Source organism: Bubalus bubalis, chromosome 8, assembly GCF_019923935.1.
Source record: "Bubalus bubalis isolate 160015118507 breed Murrah chromosome 8, NDDB_SH_1, whole genome shotgun sequence".
Taxonomy (NCBI): Eukaryota; Metazoa; Chordata; class Mammalia; order Artiodactyla; family Bovidae; genus Bubalus; species Bubalus bubalis.
In genome coordinates, this window is record NC_059164.1 from 64,905,419 (window position 1) to 64,930,615 (window position 25,197).

A 25,197-nucleotide genomic window follows, 5' to 3' on the forward strand; every position below is an offset into this window, starting at 1 on the left:
CTCCCCTCCATAGACTAAAGATCCTAGTGGGATAATTCCTGTAGCACCAGAGCAGGTAGGAAGCCTAAAAGTAGAACCCAAACCTTAGGGCCCAAGTCTAGTGTCTGGGTTTAGGAGACTATGATATTGTGATAAAATAAATTTGATATCATGATATAATAAATCGTAATGACTCTGATATTGTGAGACTATGATATTGTGATATAATAAGAATTACACATCTGGTCTTCATCCCAGATTCCTGACTGTTCGGTGCTGTTCAGTCACTAAGTTGTGTCCGACTCTTTGCGACGCCTTGGACTATAGCACACTAGGCTCCTTTGTCCTTCACGATCTCCCGGAGTTTGCTCAAACTCATGTCCATTGAGTCAGTGATACCATCTAATAATCTCATCCTCTTCTGGTCCTTTCTCTTTTCGCCTTTAATCTTTCCCAGCATCAGGGTCTTTCCAATGAGTCAGTTATTTGCATCAAGTGGCAAAGTATTGGAGTTTCAGCTTTAGCATTAGTCCTTCCAATGAATATTCAGGGTTGATTTCCTTTAACATTGACTGGTTTGATCTCCTTCCCATCCAAGGGACTCTCAAGAGTCTTCTCCAGAACCACAGTTCGAAAGCGTCAATTCTCCGGCACTAGGGCGTAGAGCTCCTAAAATCCTTGGAACAACCTGAGTGATGGGGTCAGAGGAGCAGCTTTCGTTATTCATAAGCCCCTTTCAGCCATACCTGAGTGTATGCTCATGACATGGCTCTTGGAGGATAGGGACTGGTCCACAGGGCAACCAACTGTGGGGTTAAGGAACTGGAACTTTCAGCCCCACCTCTCACCTTGGGGCCGGAAATCGAGTTAATCATCAAAGGCCAATGATTTAACCTTTCGTGCCTACATAATGGAACATCCATAAACCCCTAAACAATGGGATCTGGAGAGTTTCTGGGTTGGTGAACATATCCACATGCCAGAGAGTGGCACATTCCACAAAGACAGAAGCTCCAACACCTGGGATTCTATTGGATCTCATCCTATGGACCTCTTCATCTGGCTGTTCATTTATAAAATCCTTTAGTAAACTGGTAAATGTGTTCTGTAAGTCATTATACCAAATTATTGAGTGTGAGAAGGAGGCCATGGGAATCCCTGATCGGTAGCCAAGTCAGACTGAAGTGTGGGTTACCTGAGGACCCACGATGTGCAACTGGCATCTGAAATGGGGGAGCAGTCTCCTGAAACTGACCCTTCACCTGTAGGGTCTGGGCTAACTCTAGGTTGTTAGGGTCAGATTTGAATTAAATTGTAGGGACATCCAGTGGGTGTCCATAGAAAACTGGAGAATTGCTTGGTATGGAAAACGCACACATTTGGTGTCAGAAATGTTGTGAATATCAGATAAACAGTTTTGCTTTATGGGACAATGTCCCTGATCCCATAGGGAGCTCTCAGCCCTCCACCCACCCCTCTGGCTGGCATCGCTGGGGTCAAAGGTCTCCTCAGGGCTTCCCAGGATGCCTCGTGCACATTTTTCCTACAGTTATCACCTCTCAGCTGGACCCGGATGAGAAGGGAGGTGGGGTGTGTCTTCTCTCCCATTCTCGATGGGTTGGCTCTGGCCTCAGGAGCCTTGGAGCCAAGTGCTCCCAAGAACACTTTCCAGGGAGATGAGAACTGGGTCTGGGCTCCTGAGAGCACCTTGGATTTTTTTTTTTTTTTTAACTAAGGACGACGACTCATCTTCCTTCCACACCCACGCAATACGTCCAGCTTCTCTCTCCCCATCTGTTCCAGACTCCAGCCCCAACAAAGCTTAGTGCTGTTGGGGCTAGAAGATTTCAAGATGCCTTTTCTCCTCCTTCCTCTCCTCCTTTTGCCTTTTTTTCACCTTCTCATTTTCTCTTTCCCTCCCTGTTCTTCACTCACATATTCAAGAAATATTAAGTGTCTGTTAAGAGTCAGATACTGAAAAGCAAAAGTGGGATGAATGAGCACCCCTGGTCTTGGCTCGCCCAGGGCTTATAGTCTGTGACCACGGGAATAAATCTGGATTTAATGCCAAATGCTGAAGAAGACCTTGGATGGTGTATTACTTTCCCATTGCTGCTGTAACACAGGGAACTAAGTGGCTTACAATGACCTGATTTCTTATCTCATGGTTCTGGAGGTCAGAAGTCAGAAAGGGGCCAAAGTCAAGGTGTCAGCATTTCTTCTGGAGGCTCTAGTGAAGAATCTGTTTTCTTATCTTTTCCAGATTCAGGCGCCCACCCACATCCCTTGCCCTGTGGCCCCTTCCTCCATCTTCCAAGCCAGTAGCATAGCATCTTCAAATCTCTCTCCTCTGACCCTCCTGCTGCCTCCTGCCACTTATAAGGATGCTTGTGAATATACTGAATAATCCAGGCTACTCACCCATCTTAACATAACCATACCTGCCAAGTCCCTTCTGTCTTCTAAGGCAACACAGTCCACAGGCTTTGGGGGATGAGGCTGTAGGCATCTTTGGTGGGGACATTATTCTGCCTCCCCTAGAGGGGTTTTAAGACAAGGAGGCACGTGGGCTGATTTGGCTGTGTGGGAAGGTAATACATTTCAAGAGCAGGAAAGCAAACACGAAGACACGTCTATCAGGATGTGGCAGCAGTTGGGAGGAGGGTGGTGGGGCTTGATGAAGAGCCATGGCAGCTGAGATAGAATGGAGTGCTGTGTAGGAGGGTCTTGAGGCAGGACTTGGTGACAGACTGGCTGGACACAACTGGTGAGTGTGCCAGGGACCATACATGCTCATCCATCTCATGGGACTGAGTGCTCACTCATGGTGAGTGGGGCGGGGGATGACAAATGGGTCTCAAAAACACCCCTTGCAGACTCCGCAGCCTTTCTCTCTCTCCCCTCCCTGCAGCATCCCTGGAGGCCACATATCCAGGGTGGCAGTGTTCCAAGATGGATCTCTGAAGGACTAAGTGGAGTCAAACTCACCTCCCCACTCTTCCCACCACACTGGCCTGTGATGTGCAAGCAATAAACGTTACAGTATTAAGTCTCTGAGACATTAAGGTTCATTTGCTACTACACCGTGGTCTAGGCTACCCTGACTTGTGCAGCGAAGGGGAAAGAGGCACCGAGGTTGGCACCTGGGTTTGAGTGCCTGGATGGCTAGCTGACTAAGCCACCAGCCACGGTGAGGAGGGCTGGATGAGAAGCAGGTGGTGGAGGGAATCAGCAAGCTGGAACTCAAGAGTGTCATCTGGGGTGTGTTTAGCTTGAGATGATGCAAAGAGCCAAGCAGAACTAGATTTCAAATAGGCAGTTAGATAAAATTCTAGTGTTCAGAAGGGAAGTTGCCACTGAAGGAAGAGAACAAGAAGCGGTCAGCACAAGGAAGTTATGTAGGGCCATGGGCCCAGATAATATGTCCAGTGAGAGGGTGTAGATTCGAGAGGAAAAAAAAAAAGAGAAGAGACTAAGGCCTGGTCCCAACAAAAAAGAAGGTCACCACTCAGAAGAAAAGTTGGCAAAGAAGGCTTGGAGGGCTGGCCAGAAACACAAGGAAAACTGGAAGATACTGATGACGCAGCTGCAGCGAACTCTGCTTCAAGGAGGAGCTGGTAAAGTGCATCAGACGTGGTTTCAGGGTCAAGAGCGTTCCCGTCCTCTTCTTCCCCATGCAGAGGAAGTCAGAACAGTGCTCTTCCCTGGGGGAACTCTCCACTCTGACACCCCAAGCCTCCCAATTCTCCATGAAACCTGCCTACGCCTTCCTGGCTCAGTCTATCCCACTAAAAGTCTCGATGGGGACTCGGTGAGAGGAATTCAGGCCCAGGGGGATTTCTGCTGGGGTGGGAGGGGATGGTGGGCACACTCCCTGGGGCTGCTCCCACTGAGACGCTGATACGCACAGCAGCCAAGGAGACGCAGTGCCTTGTGACAGCAGGAGGGGGAAAGACCACTTGGGCAGGTTGAATGGAGAGAGAATGCAAGAGCCTTTAGCCCCGACTGGAACAAAATAAGGAGCTAATCTCGGGTTGTCATGGCGATGATTCCGCCCAGTTCCACACAGCGTTCAACACTCGTGAGACCGGGGGACTCACACAAAAGCGCGGTCCCCTCTTTTGAGAAGCTGCCCGAGGGTGCCTGGGTATTGTTAGAACAAGTCCCTCATCTCGGCACACGATTTAAGGGCAAAAAATGATTCAACATACTGAAATTTACTTTACAGTCAATGTTGCTGATCCATAAAATGCAGACCAGCTGTGAATTCGGTGCTAGGGGAGTGGAGAGAGGACTAAAGACGCAGCCCTTCTCTGTGGGAGTCAGTGGTCCTCAAAGTGTAGACCCCCAAGCAGGAGTGCCACTGGGAGATTGCCAGAGGTACGGACACTCCGGCCCCATCAGATCCACTGGGTCAGAAACTGGGGCTGGGCCCAGCAAGCCTTCCAGCAAGTTCTGATGCAGGCTTACGTCTGAGAACTACGGGACCAAAGGAAAACAGGTTTGGACAGAAACTGAACCCTTTGTCAGATCTGGGAAGTGAGTTCCTCAGAGGGAGGGTCCCTGCAGACCCCCATCTGTTCATTCTCAGAGCTGCTGGGAGGCGCAGACAAGAAGCTGATCTTGCTTCAAGGATGGCGAGCCTGGGCCCAGCCTTGCAGAGGTTCCCCGCCCCCACCCCTTCAGGCCTCTGGCCTGGTGAGAGTGGAGGTGGGGGCTGGGATCTGCACTCTGCACCCTGGACAGGCCTCAGCGGCTGGGTCAGAATAGCAATGAGCAGGCTGCTTGTGTCTCCTCCAAGTCGCTTTCCTCCTGCTCGTGCCAAAGCCACTGCTGGCCTCCCTCTTCCATCTCCTCCAGAGTATGGGGCGGGGGACCCCCAAGGAGGACCACACCTGACCAGCCCACTTAAATGCAGGGAAGGCCTCCAGACTGATGCAAGCCCGCAGCCCCACAAAGAAGAGGTGGTGGCAGGACTCACGGGGGCTGGCAGGGCTGCCTGGGCTGAACCGAGAGAACAAAGCGGCCAGCCCAGCAGGTGGTGCCTGTGCCCTGCGTGGGCCTAGGGACGCTTCAGAGAGGCAACTCCAGTTCCCACACACAGGAGTCCTTTCTCCTTGTCTCTTGTCTCCTTGTTTCCTAGCGCTCCCCAGCTGGGACAGCAGACCTGGGGCCTGTCCCAGAGCTGACTCCAGCCCTCAGTGTGACTTGGCCAGTGATGGCCACCTCTGGCCTCGGCCTCTCCGTGCGTCATGATGAAGCCGGACTTGGTGTTGTCTCAAGATCTAGTTCGCATGCAGGGGTTTGGAATGAGGGACAAAACCACTAAATATATCACCTCAACAACAGTCCCAGTAAACATCCTTAAAACCTGCCAAGGATGGTGCGGATGAAACCAGCCAGTTAGAAACTTGCTTTCACTCTCCATGATCTTCCCTGTATTTTCTACTCGCTAAAGCCCCCGCAGAGCTCCAGTGCCCCTCCCCAGCCTATCACTGTCCCTCAGCTTCCACTCTGAAGGCCACTATATACGTTACCATCCCATATTCTCTTTGGGGGTGGGGGGTGGGTATCCCAGGATCAGTGAGGAGTAAGGATTTAAGCAGACTCAGGTACCCTCCTGGGAGCCCCCCACCTACAGCTACACAGCTACAACATGCCACAGACGCATCTCGTCTCTAACAGACCAGTGTCCTCATTCCAGTGCACTCACTTTCAGTCAGTTCAGTTCAGTTCAGTCACTCAGTCGTGTCCGACTCTTTGCGACCCCATGAATCGCAGCACGCCAGGCCTCCCTGTCCATCACCAACTCCGGGAGTTCACTCAGACTCACGTCCATCGAGTCAGTGATGCCATCCAGCCATCTCATCCTCTGTTGTCCCCTTTTCCTCCTGCCCCCAATCCCTCCCAGCACCAGAGTCTTTTCCAATGAGTCAACTCTTCACATGAGGTGGCCAAAGTACTGGAGTTTCAGCTTTAGCATCATTCTTTCCAAAGAAATCCCAGGGCTGATCTCCTTCAGAATGGACTGGTTGGATCTCCTTGCAGTCCAAGGGACTCTCAAGAGTCTTCATGGGGACATACAAGTAATATGCTATGCTGTGCTTAGTCACTCAGTCGTGTCCAACTCTTTGAGACTCCATAGACTGCAGCCTGCCAGGCTCCTTTGTCCATGGGGATTCTCCAGGCAAGAATGCTGGAGTGGGTTGCCTTGCCCTCCTCCAGGGGATCTTCCCAACCTAGGGATTGAACCTAGGTCTCCCGCATTGCAGGCAGATTCTGTACCATCTGATCCACCACGGAAGCCCAAGAATGCTGGAGAGGTAGCCAATCCCTTCTCCAGGGGATCTTTCTGAACCAGGAATTGAACCAGGGTCTCCTGCATTGCAGGTGGATTCTTTACCAGCTGAGCTACCAAGGAAGCCCACAAGTAGTAAATATATAAATATTAGTACATGCTCCTGCTCAGTTGCTTAGTCGTGTCCAACTCTGTGACCCTTTGGACTGTAGCCCACCAGGCTGCTCTGTCCATGGGATTCTCCAGGCAAGAATACTGGAGTGGGTTGCCATTTCCTCCTTCAGGGGATCTTTCTGATCCATGATTGAACCCACATCTCCTGCATTGTAGGCGGATTCTTTACTGCTGAGCCATCAGCATAAAAATATATATTTGACAGATTTCCTTGTCCAGGTGTGTTTCAGTGACGCTGGCTGACCCTTGATCAAAGTTTCATGCACAGCGTGTGTGCTTGGGACAGAAGGTGCAGGGGAAGTGCAGAGAAGGGCTGTAGCAGGAGAGCTGGTCTCTCTCCATTCACCCCAGGCACAGATGTCAATACCAGAATGCACAACTGCTGACTCTTGCTTACTGTCAGACTGGACTCTTGGCTCCCAGACAGGTTTGCCTGGACCCTGAGCACTGCTCTCTGGCCTGAGTTGACATGAGCACCCTGAAGGATGGTCTTCTCTGACCAAACCAATGGTTCTAAAACTTGGATACACTCTAGAATCATTGAGAGGCTTTTAACACACACTCTCAACAAGCCACAATGGTTCTAAAACTTGGATACTCTCTAGAATCATTGAGAGGCTTTTAACACACACTCTCAACAAGCCACCGTGCCCAAATGCTCCCCTCATTGCTTTGGGGAGGGCCTGACCATCAGCATCTTTAAATGCTCCCAGAAGCTCTACAAGGCACGATGGGATGAATGGCTACCCATGGTTCATAAATGTGTTAAACCTGAAGCCAAGGATGCCCTGAGGACCCAGCCTGAGTCTTGAGTCAAGCCCAAGCCCTGACAGCTGACAGGATGGCAGATATCTCCCAGGACATCTGCACTGGAGTGCCCAGAGGCTCCCTGCTCTGAAGGACCCTCAAGGTGGGGCTCCTCCAACCTCAGCCAGCAGGAAGGAGCCCTGAAGTGAGCTGAGCTGGACACTCACACCTCCCCTCTACCTGCCCTTTCCTTCCACAAGGCTGAAGCTGGGGCCTGGGAGACCTAGCCAAGCAGGTCACTAGAGGCTGAGGCCTCCAGCCAGCCCGGCCCTTGGAAACACAAACACCCTCTGGCCTTTAGTAGCCAAGAAAATTGCAGGCCTTCGGTGGCCGGGGGCGGGGGCGGGGCTGTCTCTTCCCTCCTTTCTGAACCGAAATGCAGTCTAGTGATCAGAGAGCAGGAACTCTGGAAGGATCAAAGGCATGTTCTGGCTCCACCCTTCCAGGCTGTGTAACTTACTAGGTAACAGGTAGTGACCTACTTACTCTCTTGTGAGTCTGTACAACCTCATCCAGAATATGGGAGGAAAATGCTACCCAGCTCATAGGTTGGTGAGGTTTAAATGAGCTATGCTATGCAATTGTGAATGTGTAATAATTTAGAACCTGGCCCCTGGTATCTGAGTGCCAGCTGTCACAATTCCCTCCGACCATACTCACTGCCCCCTTCCTACTTTTACTGGGGTCAGTCCCCACCTGGAACTTCCCTGGCTTCCCCATCTTCCCCAAATCTGGTCCCTAATCCCTCTCTGCTCTTCCAGAAAGCCTTCCCAGATGGTCTGAACTTCACTGACCTATTCTCTAGAGATGTCTGTACACTCCCCAGGAAAACTCTACAGGTAGGGCTATCAGTGTGTGAACCTCTCTCTCGGCAGGCCCCCATCCTTCCCCTGACCTTGCCTGCACTCCACCAGGCAGGATCCAAGATGCCAGCTTGTCATGGGAGTTGAATGAGTGAGAGGGCGAGGGGATGAGTGAGTGAGTGAATGAATGAGCCAGTGGGTGGGTCAGTGGAATTCTTCCATAGGCTTGAGATCCCTTGCTCAAGTTCAGGTTTGAGGGTAACCTGACTCACAGGGTCCCCGAGGTAGGGTTAGACGAGAGAGGTCCAGGTGGTATCCTGGGAAAAGCTGGAGAGATAGTAGCTTGGGGGAGGAAGCCCCCAGTGGCATCCCCTCCTACCTCCAGCTCCAGGGGCAGTGGACACACAACACACAGATACCTGCTCCCTGGCCCTCAGCCATACCTCCCTCTAGCTCGCCCCCACCGACTTCAATCCAGGGTTCCAGATATAGGGACCTACTCACTCCCCTTCCCCATCCGCCTCTTGCTGCTGTGGTTGCCTCAGCCTAGAACATTCTCCCCAATCATCCATCCCTCAGCTCTCACCTGCCGTCAAGAGCTGCCCCTCCCCAGGGCCTAACTCAAGGATTCTCAGCCTAGCTTCTCGTCAGAATTGCCTGGGGGGCCTTTAAAAGTCATGGCGACTATGACAGACTGAGGTTCTGGTTGAATTGGTTTGGATTGGGTCTTGGCTACGTTTTCCTAAAAGCTGCCATGTCTGAGGCACACGCAGCCAGCTGTGAGGACCAAGGATCTGGCTTAAATGCCACCTTCTCCGTGAATCCTTCCCCACAGAGAATTCCTTTCATCCGTCCTCTCCTGAGAACACCTGGAGGGGAGAGCCCCTCCCAGCGGTTCTGACCTGCCCCTCTTGGGTGGTACCCATCATTACACCTGCCTCGCCCACATTCACACTTCTGCCAGGATACCCATGCAGGCAGGGCCTCTTGTCCTCCTCCTGCCCAGGGCTCCATGGGTGCGATTAACTTGCATACCTGTGGGCCCAGTCCCCACTCCACTTCCCATCTCTACCTGTCCCTACCTGATGCTTCCTGCCGCTCAGTCCCAAGTATATCTGAGACCTGTGATTCAGGAACAATGACCTTGTGCTGGGAGGCAGGGTGTTTGGGTTCCAGGCCCACCTGAGTCTGACACTCCCTCTTCCCATGGTTCCAAAGAATCACTGCCCTCTGGGTCCCACGTTCCCATCCTCTAGACAAGAGGCCTGGATTGGCTATTCGTTGAGTCTCTTGCAACTGTGTGCCCATCTGAGCCCCCCGCCTTGGTTTCCCTGGCTGGTGGGGCCTCAGATCCACTTTTGGCCTCAGGTAGGGCTGAACAAGAACATGGCTGGAGGGAAAGGCCAGCATGGTTGGGAGGGACTCCATTACTAGTTAATGTTCGCTGAGCTGACTGGCTAGGGAGTTCAGCCCAGAGGGACCATTACAATTAACTGATCTGCAGGCTAACCAAGTATTTAAATAAATGGTTCTCAGAAGAGCTCCCTAAGAATGGAGAGGACCAAAGAGAAAGGTAGATCCCTCTAGAGGGGGCAGAGAGTCCCACCTTCCAGCGACTGAGGCATGGGAAAGTCTAAGGAGTTCTCCAGAGATGCCCCCTACCCTCAAGTCCCCAGCTTCCCATGCAGACCCTCCTCCTGGCTCTGCCGGGGTCAGGGTGCCCTTGTTCTATGGGCCTCGGTGTCCCATAGGAGGAAAGGGTACACAGGACCACTGGTTGGCAGCCAGGGGCCAGGCCCCTCCCTTGGGACATCTGGTAATGTGAGGTTTGGGGGCTGTCACTGAGATTAGGGGTGGCACAGGCATCTAGCGGGAGAGCGAGGGCCACTAAATGTCCTGCCATGTGTGGCAGCATCCAGCCTAAGGGAGCAGCCTCCTGCCCCCCACGCTCATAGCAGCCCAGGAGAACAGCAGCACAGACACACAGGGCTGGGTTTCCTGCTGCAACCTGTTCTCTGCCCTCTGATGGGGTGAGCAGAGGAGACGGGCATGATCCCATACCTCATGCTCTGAGCTGACCAGGTGCTCTCTAACTTGGCCACCAGCAACAGCTGTGTCCCTTCTGCCACAAGACCCAGGCTGCCTGCTAATGAGCTCTCTGACAGCCGCTGGCTGCCCAACCCAGATACCAGCTCATTCTCGGCCCCCATGGGAGTGAAGGTGGCCACGTGCAGTCACCTGGAATAGCCCCTTTCAGAGGGAGGCATCTAGGCAGGCTATCCCCAAGGAGGGCAACCCCAACATCACTGCCCAGAGCAGATCCAGGGCTCCATCGTCCCAAAGGGCTTTCTGCAGGACCCAAGGACCTGTACCTTCCACCACTTTCTGTAGGTGGCCAGAGGTGGCGATATCAGTTCTAAGGCTGACCTTAGATGTTCCGGAGGTGGTGCCCCCCCCCACCATCCTCACCTGGGGAGGAGTCATTCAAGCCCATCAGGTCATTCACCCTCTGGATCTTCTCCAGGCACATGGCTTGCTCCTTCTTGAAGATGCAGTCAGAATGCATGGCGGTGGCCTGCAGGGGACACAGGGGATAAATGGGGAGGAGGAGCAGGGAGGTTCACTGCCAAGCCCAGCTACTTAAGCCTCAGGGGCAGTGGGGGTGGGGAGCAAAAGAAGCAGGAAGAGGACAGTGACCGAGAGATTTCAGAAGCAGCAGTGCCTCTGCTTTGTCACAAATGCCATGAGGACTCTTCCACTTTACCAGCTCAATGTGGGACCCAATGTGGGACTCAATATGGCAGATCCCACCTCGCTCCCTGGCTCTCAGTTTCCACGTTTTATCATAACATTAGCAAATACATAGATAGCACCATACTAAAGTGCATGCATTACTCTGTCCTATCCATGCATACATATATACCAAGAGTACTACAAACTAGGCACTATTTTTACCATTTCCCATTCAACAGATGTGAGACCTAAGCACAGAGATGTTAAGAAACTTGCTCAGAGTCACACAGCTTAGTAGACTGAACAGCCAGAATTCAAATTCATGCAGTCCAGCTTCAGAGACCCAGAGGCTCTGACTGCATTTTAGGGGAGCAAGCAGCAGGTGAGAGAGAGGAGAGAGCTGGTTGAGAGAGTTCATCCTTTCTCTCCTCTGGGGGCCCAGGAGCTGCAGGCGAAGGACAGTGATAGCACCGCATGGGCTTACTAACCATGCTCATTTACTCCTGCCCCATTTTACAAAAGAGGAAAACTGAGGCTCAAAGAAGTTAAAAACAACTCCTGCTCAAGGTCACACCGCCTGCTGGTTAGTGGCAGATACTAGATTTAAGTGTAGGATCAAATAACTTCAAAGCCCATGAATGCTGTCATGACAGCTGCATACTTATGCTGTCACTTCTGCTTAAAACTCCAGGGCAGGGATGGTTTCACGAGGGGATGTTGGTAAGTGTGGAGGCAGGTGCCAGGCATCACAGGCTGCCAAGAGCAGGGTTCAGGGATCCAGTCTAGCGCTGACTGTTCACAGTTGTGTAGGGAAAGAGCTGAGCATGTCTGTAGTCACACAGTAAGGCAAGCCAGAGGCAGGACTGGCATCCAGGGCTCTGAAGAGAGCTGCATCTATGCCGGTCAGAATTCCCAGATAGAGGAGCAGGGGGGCAATGCCTTGGAGCCCCCCACCCTATCCCTCTTGGTCAAGGGGAGGCTTCTGAGCTCTAGCCTGCCAGAGATTACCAGGCTGGGAACCAGGATCAAAATTGCCTTAGGCAGCCCTAATGAGGGCCCCTGAATACAGCTGAGCAGGTTGTATACTGCACAACTCTAAAGGCTGCCACATATGTGTGTGTGTTAGTCACTCAGTCATGTCCGACTCTTTGTGACCCCATGGACTATTAGCCTGCTAGGCTTCTCTGTCCATGGAATTCTCCAGGCAAGAATATTGGAGTGGGTAGCCATTCTCTTCTCCAGAGAATCTTCCTGAACCTGGGTCTTCTGCATTGCAGGCAGATTCTTTACCGTCTGAGTCACCAGGGAAGCCCACATATATTACTATCATAATCAATTTGTAAATTATGTAACAATTTCTTGTCAAACCGGTACAAGATCTTCAGGAAGAAGCACCCTTTTCAATGCACACAATGGTGCGGGATGGTCCAGTGGGGGTACAGGCAGAGATACCAGCCATGTGAATTGAGCTTGGCTGAGACCACACAAAAGACACAGGTTATCTGGTGTGGGAGCTCGAGTGAGGCTGGGGCTCTGGCTGGTCATGGCGGGGGCGGCGGAGGGGCGGGCACGAGGTCAGCTCGGGTCCTGGGTCCTTACCACAGGCAGCAGGAGGAGAGCAGCCAGGGAGGCCTGCGCGATGCTGGCCATGACGTTTCTCAGCCTGCAAGGCGGCTCAGGCCAGTGCCGCCCGCCTCTCATTCACAGCCGCCACTGCTCAACCCCAGGTGTCTACAGGCTAGAAAGAAAGGAAAAGCATGTCTCCCGCAGGTTCAGTGGCACAGGAGGGGCAGGGACACTCCCTCTCCCCTATGCACAGCAAAGCCTCCAAGGGCACCCCCGTCCATGCCTTTGTATGTGCGGTTCTTTATTCTTCTAACACACAAGCATCTGCCAAGCACCTGCTCAGTACCAGGCGCTGAGGCCACAGCAGGGAACCCGCTGGCCCGGGTGCCCATCGGACTATGAGAATGGTCTGGATGGCTTTCTCCTCTGCAGCAGATGACTGTGTCCCTGGATCTTCCTCCACAGTGGCAAAGTTTTAGCTGGCACATACATGCCCACCCGGAGAGGACATTTCCAGGTCCCTCCTGCTCTCGGGTGCAGGCATGTGATGAATTTCCTACCTATGGAATGTGGGTGACATGACACGTGCCACCCCAATACCACCTATCCCTAAGGCAGCACGTGCTTGCCCCTGCTGCTCTTTCCCCTCCCCAGACCCAGTCTGGATGGAGCAGTCAGGATAACACCTGAGGGATGGGGAACAACTCGCCAGGGGCAGCCAGGATGACAGAGTGGGCCCCAGGGCGCTGAGCCTCCCTGCCAGCCTGAAGGACCACCTAGTTGCCGGCCACTACATGACAAGGAGCTGCTTTCTCTCCAACTCACTAGCTCATACAGGGCCGCTTTGTTCCAGCAGCCGAGCCTGGTCCCCAATAAACATAGCATCCTTTCACCCTGCCTCAGCCCACTCGGCCTCCAGGATAAAACCATCACCAATGCAACAGACAAAACGTGATGCTACGGAGGATGTGCTCAGACCTCGAGGATCTCCCCCTCAGAGCTCCCAGGGACCAGACAGGGCAAAGGGAGTCGAGTGAGGAGGTTGAGGGAGCTCCAGCACCTGCCCAGAGGAAGAGTTTAGTCTGCTTCTAAAATCAATCAGTAATTGATATGCCTCACATGCCAGCAATTTGGCATCTGGGTATCTATCCTAGGGAGATATCTGCACTTGTACAGAAAGAAGCATATGCAAGAATGTTCACTGCAGCATCATTTAAAATAGCATCAACAGCAAAAAAAAAAAAAATGGGGTAGCCAACCATCCATCAGACAGGCACTGTTAATAGACCCCTGCATAGCCATACAATGAAGTACTAAACAGTAATTAAAAGTTATCATTACTATTAAATTATTACTAAAAATATTGACTAGGCCCATATCAGGGCCACCACTAACCCATAGGTGCCGGGGTTGCATCCATGGGGAAACCCAAGGGGCTGTATCCCAACCATGAGTCCTTGCACACCCCCATCAATGGGCAGAACTGCCATCACTCCAGGGCCCTCTGTGCCCCCAGAATTTCTGCCTCCTCATGCCTCTCTCCTCTCCTCACCTCTTCAAGCTCAATCTGGTGACAAATAAGCACCCAAAGAGAAGAAAGAAAACCCATTTTAGGAAGGTTCAAGGAAAGGGGGACCTTCTCTACCTACCTGCTGTTCTGCCTTTTGGGGATCACTTGGAAATACTGAGGAGGGCCTGGGTATCCCCAAGACATGCTCTGAGAAGGCCAGGGGTGCCTTAGGGATGCTGGCCCAGTCTCTCCCCTGCAGGTCAAGAAAGACTGGGCAGGCTGGGGGAACACTGGCCCCAGTACCCCTGGGCATCCCAGGCACAGGCTTCAGCCTCTGTATCCCCTCCCAGAACCCTCCAAACACCTGGGGCCACAGGCTGCCTCTGGTACAACTTGGCACTGGTGGTCCCCAGGGGAATCCGTCATCTCCACTAACCCTCGGAGGCCAAGGCCCTGTCTTCAGAGAACTGGAGCTCCCTACACACCTGGCTGGAAGAGAGGAATGCTGGGCCCACAGTGCCTCAGCAGATGCTGGAGACTAAGGGCTCAGAAAAGCTCCTAAGGCAGGAAGCCTCCGATATCTGGGCTAATTCTCCCTCATGTGCTACAATGAGGAGCAAAGGCTGATGGGGCCTGGGGTCAGAGAAGCTTCCACCCAGGACAAGGCTGGTGCCCCCCATACCTCTGTCAACCACCCTGGCAGTCCTCAACTTGGGTTGTCCAGCAGAATTGCTGAGGAGCATTTAAAAATACCCCCGCCCAACTGAGTCAGAATCCCTCAGGCTGGGCCCAGGTACCAGTGTTGTTTAAATTCTACAGGAGATTCTCATGTAGAGACAGGATTATAAAGCCTTTGCTTTAAGCCTTTACTTTAACCTTAACTTAACAGAACCAAGAGCATTAGCCTGGAAGAGCAAGTGGCTGGCCCCGTTGCAGTTGTTCTAGGGGGCAAGTGGGTGGCAGCAGGCAAGCAGAAGGAGTTTGTTTTTGAGGACTGGTGCTCTCTTTCTCTCTCTCTCTCTCTCACACACACACACACACACACACACACAGAAACAGGTCTACAGAGAAGAGCATGACGACACATCAATTCCACAGAGAGAGACTTGACCCCCAGGGCACCCACCTGAAGGCTGTATACAAACACCCAAGTGTGGAATAATGAAGGTGGAAACTCCTTGGGGGATCAACAGACAACTCCACACATGTTCACATAAATGCCAAGGTACCCTCACAGAGCACAGAACAAAGGTATGTGCAGATGCATCACACAGAGATTTACATCTTCAGGTACATTTATCGGATTATTAACGCATGTAACCATACACGCACTCATTCTGCAAAAGCATTCAGATATTTAGAGGTAGCAGATTTATCTGGATTCAGATGGGACTGTAGGTACACACACATATGAACATATGAGCATGCACACACAGACACATAGACAAACACATCCATACACACACACACACACACGATGCCCTGACTTGCAGGATGCTTATCCCTGCAGTGGATTAAAAACAAGCTGGAGCAGAGGCCCCAGCCTAACTGCCTAACCATCCCCCAGCTCTCTGCTTTGTCACCAGGCTGCTCCGACAATGATGAGAACCAAGACAGCAGTGTAAGCCCCCACCCCACCCCCACCCTGTGCCACATGGTAGAGGGGATACTCTCAGTACAGGGCCTCCTCTGGAACTAGAGCCGGGTTCCTGATTCCCACTTTTGCTCTCTCTAGTTTACCTTCCCCAACTACAGTCTACCCTCTGTCCAACAGGACACAGACATCACTCATCAAGGCATGGAGAGAGGGAATTTGCGGGCTCCCAGGCCTTGATCATCCCCCTCCCCAACCTCAGCTGGGAACCTCGTCTCAGGATGTAATCCCAGGCCCACCTCTTTTCCTGGACCCCCACCCGAAGACCACTGTACAACCCTTAGAGCTTACAGTCTGAGGCTGCAAGCTGCCCCAAACCTCATATACATCTGGACCACATCGTCGGGGCGGGGGGGGTCCTCTGTCCCAGGAAAGCCCTTCCAAATGTAACCCCTGGGTCTGCCACTGCCAGCCCTGTCCCCTGCTTCCTGTCAAGGCTGCCTCCCTTTTCTGGACTCCCCCAGGCTGTCAATGACCCCATAAGGGCCACGGTCAAGCCTGGCCACTGCAGCCTGGGGTTGGACTCTCCCCTCCCTCAGGATGGATGCTGGGCTCTTTCAGCCCAACCACACATGTGGCTCAGGATGACCAGCTCACCAATATTCCCAGGCTCTGTCTCTTGGGTCGAGGCTCTGCTGAGATAAAACAGCTTTTGCGACTGATCTGAAGGCAATTAAACTATATACTGGCATTTAGTATGGTGGACTTGAGAACCATTTTGCTAGAGTTTTAAGCCTAAAGACCTCAGGCAAGCCACTTAACTTTTCTGTGCCTTGATTCAATTATATGTGAAATGAGAATAATAATACCTACTTCATAGATGTTACTAAGAGGCATCAACCAATTCATGTAAGTTAACTATAGGCAGGGCTTCCCTGGTGGCTCAGTGAAAAAGAATCCACCTGCACGGGGGACCCGCGTTCAATCTCTGGGTCGGGAAGATGCCCTGGAGAAGGAAACAGCAACCCACTCCAGTATTCTTGCCTGGGAAATTCCATGGACAGAGAAGTCTGGTGGGCTATAGTCCTTGGGGTCCCGAAAGAGTTGAACACGACTTAGCGATTAATAAAGCATACAACAATACAAACAACAAACAATACAAACAAACAAACAATTTTAAAAAACAATACAAACCAAACCAAACAACAATAAGCCATAGACAGTAGAGTACATCCTGGCTCCCAATAAAGACTAGCCATATGCTAACTATTATTATCTTACCACCTTGTGTTCAGGCTTTTTTTTTTTTTTAATCATCTTACTGTCATCTCTACCCCATAAGTGTTAGTCCCTCAGTCATGTCTGACTCTTTGTGACCCCATGGACTGTAACCCACCAGGCTCCTCTGTCCATGGACTCCTCCAGGCAAGAATACTAGAGTGGGTTGCCATTGCCTTCTCCAGGGGATCTTCCTGACCCAGGGATTGAACCTGGGTCTCTTGCACTGCAGACAGATTCTTTAGCATCTGAGCCACCAGGGAAGCCCTCTGTCACATTCCAAATGGGAACATCAGGTCTGCTGCACTTTTATTCACTAATGGCTAACATTTATTAAACAGTCAGTACGTGCCAGGCACTCTTCCAAACAATAAATATACATTATCTCATTTCACCTGCCCCAAACCTATGCCATCATTACTAGCATTATCCTCACTCTACAGCTGAGGAGACTGAGGCACAGAGAGGGTAGGCAACTTCCCCAAGGTCGCACAGCAAGCATGTGGTAGAGCTGGGGAGTGAACCGAAAGAGCCTGGCTTCAAAGCTTGTGTACTCCATCCCTATGCTTCCACCACTCTGTTATTGCTAAAAGGAAGACCAGCTCAGAATCCATTGGTATCCTAATAGCAATCCCTCTCACATCCCCTGGGACTAGTGAGGCCGTCTGCTACCCCTCTACCCACATTTCTATGTCTGAAGCTCCCTACATGGAAGAGTTCATGACAGACATAGCATTTCAGGCCTGAAATGGACTTTGAAGGCCACCTCCCCATGGTACTGAGCTTCCTGTGGGGAAACTGAGTCCAGAGTGGGGGAGACACTTCCCAAGGTCACCCAAAAGAGAGTCCCAGAGCCTTGCCTGGCAGGAATGGATGTGTGACAAATATGCAGACTACAGGGGAGTCAGCTCCCCTCTCCAGACTTGGGAGGGCCTGCCCTCCTCAGGACCTACAAGCCCAGTGACTGGCCTGGAGCAGGAACAGCAAGAGCAGCCGTGTCCTGCAGCGGGCCACTGCGCCAGGCACACAGGAAGACGGCATCATCAGTCAGCACACCGGAGCCGGCGGTGACTCACTGGGCTCTGCATGGACTGGGAGGGGACCTGGAGACCCTGCAGCATCTCCCACGCTGCCCCACACCCTGCAGGACCCTCTCTGTAGCCCTCCCTGCTGAGACAGTCCAGTTCCTGGGCTTGGGAGCTCAGCCCTCTCTAGGGCCCCCAGGGGAAGCTTTGATGTCTTTCCACCACATCCTTCCAGGCCAGCCCTGAGTAGCACAGGTTCCTCTGTCTCCTGGGAGTGCCCACTGGAGGAGGGCAGCATCTCACTCTTCTTCTCCGTGGAGCCGCATAGCCCTAGGTCCCTCCTCTGTCCTCATGGAGTTGGGGCATCTGCTATTGGCATCTCCGGCCATTCAGCATCCGTCCCCATCATGGAGCAGTGCCAAGCCTGGACACCAGATCAAAGACGACCCAGAGAAAGTGGACCATTCACCTCCCTTACTCTACACATGCCCCTTTTACTTATGAAACCTGAGCAGCACCCACCCCCCACCTTCCTCCTCTCCCTCCTAGTACAGGGGACCAGAGAGGGAAGGCTGAAAGATGAAACACTGCCCCTCCAACTCACCCCTCAAATGGAGGGAACTTAACTTGTTTCTGGGAAAGAAGAACCTCTTTTCTCACCAATAAGGTCAGAGCTGATAAAGGTCAGTGCCCAATGCTGCAGTGAGGGGAGTTCTGGCAATGGACAGATTAATCATTAATGCGAATGTTCTTCTTTGATGTTCAAATGTTCCCCTTTCAAAGTCTGGTTCCCGGAGGCCTATGCACAGCAGGAGACAGAAGTTATGTCCCTGAAAGGGTCTCCCTATTCTTACACATAGGGAACCCGGGCTCAGGAAAGGCTGGGCACACACGGGCACTGGTGGCATGTGTGTGCGTGTGTGTGTGTGTGTGTGTGTGTGTGTGTGTGTGTGTGTGTTCGTCACTCAGTCATATCCAACTCTTTGCAACCCCATGGACTGTAGCCTGCCAGGCTCTTCTGTCCATGGGATTCACTAGGCAAGAATACTGGAGTGGGTTGCCATTCCCTTCTCCAGGGTAGAAGAGAATGCCTGAAGCGTCTGCCTACAATGTGGGAGACCCGGGTTCGATCCTTGGGTCGGAAAGATCCCCTGGAGAAGGAAATGGCAACCCACTCCAGTATTCATGCCTGGAAAATCCCAAGGACAGAGGAGCCTGGTGGGCTACAGTCCATGGGGTCGCAAAGAGTCAGACACGACTTAGCGACTTCTCTCTTCTTCTCCAAGGGATCTTCCCAACTCAGGGATTGAACCTGGGTTTCCTGCATTGCAGGCGGATTCTTTACCATCTGAGCCACCAGGGAAGACCGCCCATTGTTAATAATGTCTCATTTCATAGGTGAGAGTTTGAGGCCCAAAGTGACCCAGAGTCTTTCCCAAGGTCACGCTGCCAAACCCTTCCATACTAGCTAGTCCAGGCGCATCTCCTATCCCTGAAGGGTCCTAGGAATCCTCTGTTAGGGACAGCCCCCCCAAGGGCCTGGAAGAGGAAGAAGGGAGAAGAATGGAAATCAGGAAAGAGAAGATAAAAGAAAGGGGAGAGCACGAGGAGGGGCGGGAGGTGATGGAAGGCAGTGGGAGGCAGGGGTGGGAGGAGAGGGCATAGTGGGGGAGGGGAAACAGGAAGCAGGCACTGGTTTGTAGATGGGTGACTGTGCCCCTCCCAGGCCGGGCCTGAGGCTCGGGCTGGTGGGATGGAGAGTGTGGCCATCTGCACTGACCCTCTTGCTAACCAACCGTCCCTCTGGAGGGGATGCTGACCCCTAGAAGGGATGGCCAGCTCTGACCGGCACCTGGAACAAGTAGGGCACTCGGTGGGGACCCTAAAACTCGAGGAGTGCCTGGTGATGAGCTTAGAAAGGTAACTGAAGAGTGTTGAGGGACCCAGCAAGGTGGGGGGTTGTGAGATGGTGGAAGGCTGGTGCCAGTCTTGGATGCCAGGGATGCAGCAGCCTAGTTACAGGAAAGAGGGCTGGGGCACTGAAGAGTTTCAGGCAGGGGACTGAAGTGCTAGGCTTCTCATTTAGGGAATATTTCTCAGAAGGCCGGTGAGCTGAGTGGAAGGAGAAAACACAAGCAGAAAACCTGGGATCCAGGTAGAGGAGATGGGGGTCTGGGCAGGGAAGGGCAGCTGGAATGGGAAGTGGAGGACAGAATCCAGAGACTTGAGAAAGTGGGAAAAGATCTCCCAGGCCTCTCCTCTGGGGAAACGGCAGGAAAGAAATGTCAGAAGGGGACAGGAGGGATAGGAGAAACTGAGCAGAACCAGGTCCACCATACAGCCTTAAATCAGAAGCTGGAACATTCAGGGGTATCCACAAAGGGACTCTATGTTTTATTCCCCAGCCACCCCTCTGTGGTGCCCATTTGTCATGGGAGAAAGGTGACCGCTAAGGCAATGCATGGACCTGGGATGAGAGAGTGCAGGTACTCCACAAGGCCAATACAACCTCCTATCATCACTTCCAGGAAGCCCAGCCTGGCTGCACCTACCTCCACTGGCCTCACCCTCCCCTGACAACCACCAGACCTAGATGAGGAAAGCCCTCACCCCTGCCTGGGTTGTTTCAGGTCTCACCCTTGTCTTTGCGAGTTTGAAGTCTTGTCCGAAAACAAGGGGCATGTCCAGGTCTCCCTGCGGGTTTTCCTCCTGGTGGAGGTGGGCATGTCCTTGGCCAACAGGGTGAATGGGAGAGGGGCTCAGGACCTGTTTGGTGAGTCCAGTGACATGATATCCTTTCATTTTCAGGCATGAACACCGTCTCCAGGTGTCCTTAGCGTGGGAGATGTATAACATGAACCCAGCAGAAGCTTGTCTAGGATAGGATCCTGAGGTCTGGCATTAAATAGACGGGTATCCTGAGCTGCAGGCAGGGTGAAGACAGGCATCAGAGCCCCCCTGGAGCAATGTGGGCTCCCAGGACTAAAGCTCCTCCCTTCTTCCACCTCTTAAACCATTTCTCTTTGCTAACCTATAGCCCAGGAGATCACAAACCCTTCTAGCAGATTGGATCCAGCCTGTCACCTATTTTTATACAGTCAGGGAGCCAAAAATGGTTTTTACATTTTCAAATGGTCAGGAAAAAAATCAAAAGGCTCATATTTCATGACACAGGAAAACTGTGTGAAAATCAAATTTGTGACCATAAATAAAGCTCATCAGAACACAGCTCCGCTCATTTGCATAAGTAGCATCTATGGCTGCTTTTACGTTATGACAGCAGAATGAAGCAGTTGCAACGGAGTGCACAGCCAGCAAAAGCCTAAAATAATTTACTATCTGGCCCTTTGCAGAAAAAGCCTGCCAACCCTCGTTCCAGCCTCACGCAACACACACACACTTTCTCCATTCAGTGTCAACGCCGTGCACATGGACACTCATTAAGGCAGACTTTGTGGTCTTCGTGGAGCAGACACCTCAGTCCCCAGGCGTGTCCAGATTTGTGTGAGAGGGTGTGTCTCCATGTCCATGTGTGTGTCCCCACGCCCCTGCGTATGTTGCTCTATGCTGCTGTATGTTTGCCCTGGCTTTCTGGCAGGTGCCACAGGAAGTCTTGATGCCACCCCAGCGGTGTGTCACTCCCTCTCTGTGTGTCACTGTGGGGGTGGCTGTCACCATGTGCCTCTGACGGCATCCAGGGCTCAGTGCAAGCATGCTGCAGCTGATGAGTTTCCAGACTGCATGTTGCCAGGCAGCCAGACCACTAGTCCCAGCCCATTCAGACCCCAGACTCATAGATTCCTCCATTCAGGGGTAATCGAGGCTTCCAGGGGCTCTAGGCCTACCTGTCTGGGGCATGGGATCTCTGCTCACGTACCTCCCCAGACAGGAAACCCCCTGTCACCCACAAGTGTCAGCTCCACGCTGGGGTGGCTCCTGGGGAAGCGAGGCCTCTCTGGCACCGAGCTGAGCTTGTGCTCTGTGCTTGGCACTCCTTGGTTCTGCCCTCCAGCAGATAGCACAAGGTGTCCTCCACTTTGTGCCAGCCCTGGTCAGGGAAATCCGTGAGACCGGATACCTGGGACACATAACCTGAGGCCACATCCCCAGGAAGAACGCCACTTTGCGGCCTTAAGTCTTGTCTTCCCTAGCCTTCTAGGTGTCTATGTTGACCTGTATACCCCCATTTTGTTTTATTTGGATTATTCAACAGGAATCGAGGGAGTTTCCCAAAGTAGGGGCATGGCAGAGAGGGGTAGCCGCATAAAAAGGGTGGATTCCAGTGTTTCTCCAATCAACTCCCTGCCCACCCGAACCTGACATAAAACAAGACTTAATGGATCTTTCAGCCTGATTAGTTCCCAGAACATAGGCAAAAGTCCTTCAGGAATCTCCCTATAGACATTCCCTCTCATTGCAAACAGGGGCAAACAGAGTCATACATCCCGTTCCAGGCACAGAATCACGGACGAATGACCCAGGGCAAGGGCAGGAAGGCACCGGTTCAGCTCCCTGGCCACCCCACACACACTTGTTGATGAACTGTTTGGAAGATCTGGCCAGGGCCTGCTCCGGTGTGTTCTATTTCTAATTTATAAACTCAAATTTTGACTGGTGTCCAGACTGGCACCTCTGCTTGTCCTCCCCAAGGTCAGAAGGGAGCAGGAGCCCCAGATTCACCTGGGTAGGGACTAGGGATTCTGCCAACCCCACCTGCACCCAACACCAACTCAGACTGGCCTTCTGAGATAATCTGAGTGCTGCTCCTCCCCACTCCCCCCAACCCCTCCAAGGCTCATATAGTTTTTTAACCCCTCCAGAGGCCCACAGCCACTCAGAAACCTCTAGCTTGACCTTCAGAATGCTTTTCTATCTCTCTCCAGGGAAAGCTGCCCCCCTCTGACTGTGTAGCCCCCTCTCACTTCCCAGCTGCCCCCCACCCCATGCAGGGCTGCTCACTGGAAAAGCCAAATGCCATCTTTTCTTTTGGTAGTCGGGAGGAGGGTGCTAGACGAGATAAAGGAGACTGATGCACCCGTACTAAAAGCATAGAAATCCTCTGGAGAATTGGCAGAGGTCCACCCTCCCTCCCCCAGCAGCTTTCAAAGAGGGTCTCAGCACCTTCCAGGGGTGAGCTTCCACTCCCAGCTCCACATGAAATACAATCAGTTTGTGGCTGGGCTCCCTCCTGAGTGTCTGGCTCCATCCAGTGGCACTCTGGCCGCTTCTAACCCACCACCCCCGCTTCCGGCCCCCGAACCCCCTCCTGCAAACCTGCAAAGGTCCTGCCTGCCCAGGTTGCCAGCCCCTGCCTCCCACAGCTGCGGCGGGAGCCTGTGCCTTTAAGGAAGCGGGCAGGGGTCTCATCTCAGGCGGGCCCACTTCAGCCAGGGGAGACCGACACGTTTCTCCCACAGGCCCCGGTGGGCCGTTTCCTCCGTGGAACCGCAGAAACCCAGGCATCCCGACCCCTGCCTCTGCACCGCGGGAAACCCAGAGACAACGCTCTTTTGAACCATTGCGAAGGTGTCACTACTCCGGAACGTTATATACGCTGTAGTACTTCACCCTCTACACAGCATGTCCCGAGCCCACCCCTCAAAAACCCCATGAAGACTGCGGTACCCAGCCCCCAGGGAACCCTCCAGCGTTGCCTTCCCGATCGGATCCGCGTAGCCGTCTGCTTCAGGAGTAGGTAGACAGGTCCCTCTGGGTCCCTCCGGTCGCAGTGCCTTCCTGCCCCGGTCCTCCCTCTGGCACGAGGAGGGGCGCCCGGGAGCTAGCCCATCCCACCCGCTGCGGGCTGCAGGGATCGGTATCTCCGGGGCGCGATCCCAGATACTGGGTGGAGGCCGGGGCGGGGGGGGGGGGTTCGGGATGGAGGGTGGCAGAGTGTCGCGCAGGAAGGAAGCAGCGGCGGGAGAGGGCTTCATTTCGGTTTTGGAGGTTGGCCCCGCTCTGGCCCTGGCCCGCTCTCCGTCGGTGAAGGACGCGGCTGGCGGAGACAGCTGAGCTGGAGGAGGGGGTCCCGTAGCCCCGGAGGGGCGAAGGTTCTGGAGTCGGGGGAGGGCGGATGAGGCGCAGAGGGGCAAGGGCGGCGGGGCGGCGCTTACCTGCTCACCCAGGGGCCTCGCGGCGGGGCCGCGGGCTGCGGGTCTGCCCGGGGCAGACTCCGCGGGGAGGGCGCGCAGCGGCGAGTCCGCGCCCCGCTCCGCCCAGGGATGGGGAGCTCGTGCGCTGAGTAGCGCGCGTAGAGCCCGATCTCCGCGTCTGTGTGTCCGCCGGGCGCCGGTGTCCGTGGGTCCCTGCGCGGCGGCGTGAGCTTGTGCGCACGCGGGGACCACGCTCGCCTGGAGCCGCTGCCGCCGCCGCCGCCGCTGTCAGTCGCCGCCCGGGGCCCGAGCGCGAGGCCCCTGGCCTGCCCTAGCCCGCCCCGCGCCGCGCGTCCGCCCAGCCTGGTCTGCCTTGCCGGAGAGGCGCCGCCTCCACCGCGAAGCCAGGCCGGGGGCAGGAGGGAGGCGACCGACCACCGCCTCCCCCCGTGCTTCTCAGGCTGGGGGGTGGGGTGCAGGCCAATGGGCGCCCGGGGGAGGGGTTAGGGGAGCCGGACCCCGCCCGCCGTAGACCAGAGCAGGAGCTTTGGCGTGGAGACCCGGGGGCGAGGATGCGGAGGCGACAATCCCCCTCTGTCGCCCGGCTTCCGGGACTCAGTCCCGGGGCTCACCTCCCTCCTTTTAACCCTCCCGAAATACCCAGAGCGAGAAACCATCAGTCTTCTCCCTCCCACGTCCTTCTGATTCCCTGTCAGAACCAGTTCCTCCTCCTCCAGGAAGCCTTCCTTACAGGGCAAGTGCCAGACTCCCCTTGGGATTTTTCTTTGCCCTCACAGCCCTGGACTGGGAAAGTCAGCTAGCTTCTGGGAGCCTGTCCGAATGTCTTCAAATGTGATCGCCTCTATGGCCAGAAAAGGGAGGTGGGGGTGCCTTACAGGGGCGCCCTACAGCAGCTTAAAACAACAGTGCTCTGGGCTCAGATTGCCTGGCTCCAGTCGAGGCTGTGCCAGGGGTAGCTCTGTGCGCTGGGGTTAGGTGACTGGGTGTGTCTGAGCCTCAGCTATTTGCCTGTACAGGGGCATCACAGTACCTCCCCCCCCACACCCCCACCTCTTGTCAACAGCATTAAACAAGACTAGGACTAAGTAGGTTTTCACTGATTTTATTTCCTCACTAATGAATTAATTACTATTGCTACACGAACTCAATGGACATGAGTTTGAGCAAAATCCAGGAGACACTGAGGGGCAGGAAAGCCTGGCTTGCTGCTGTCTGTGGGGTCATGAAGAGTCGGACATGACTTAGAGCCTGAACAACTGTTATTGTACTGCTCAACCTCCTCCTGGTATAGATGGATAAGCTGAAGCTTAGTGAGGG

General features: G+C 53.6%; 1 protein-coding gene across 6 annotated transcripts in view; it reads right to left on the reverse strand.

Moving 5' to 3' along the window:
• ADCYAP1R1 (ADCYAP receptor type I) overlaps positions 1-24,546 on the reverse strand; it is a 61,969-nt gene extending 37,423 nt beyond the window's left edge. For 2 of the 6 annotated variants that reach the window (XM_025291226.3, XM_025291225.3), the window contains exons 1-3: positions 23,881-24,544; positions 12,394-12,532; positions 10,531-10,636 (exon numbers count right to left, since the gene is read on the reverse strand). In XM_025291226.3, the coding sequence (XP_025147011.1) occupies positions 10,531-10,636; positions 12,394-12,495 (208 nt within the window). In that variant the 5' untranslated portion in view covers positions 12,496-12,532; positions 23,881-24,544. Of the gene's footprint in view, positions 1-10,530; positions 10,637-12,393; positions 12,533-23,392; positions 23,620-23,880 lie in introns of those variants that run through there. The other 4 variants (XM_044946688.2, XM_025291227.3, XM_044946689.2 and 1 more) reach the window with 4 other exon arrangements.
• Between the last annotated feature and the right edge of the window lie 651 nt (positions 24,547-25,197).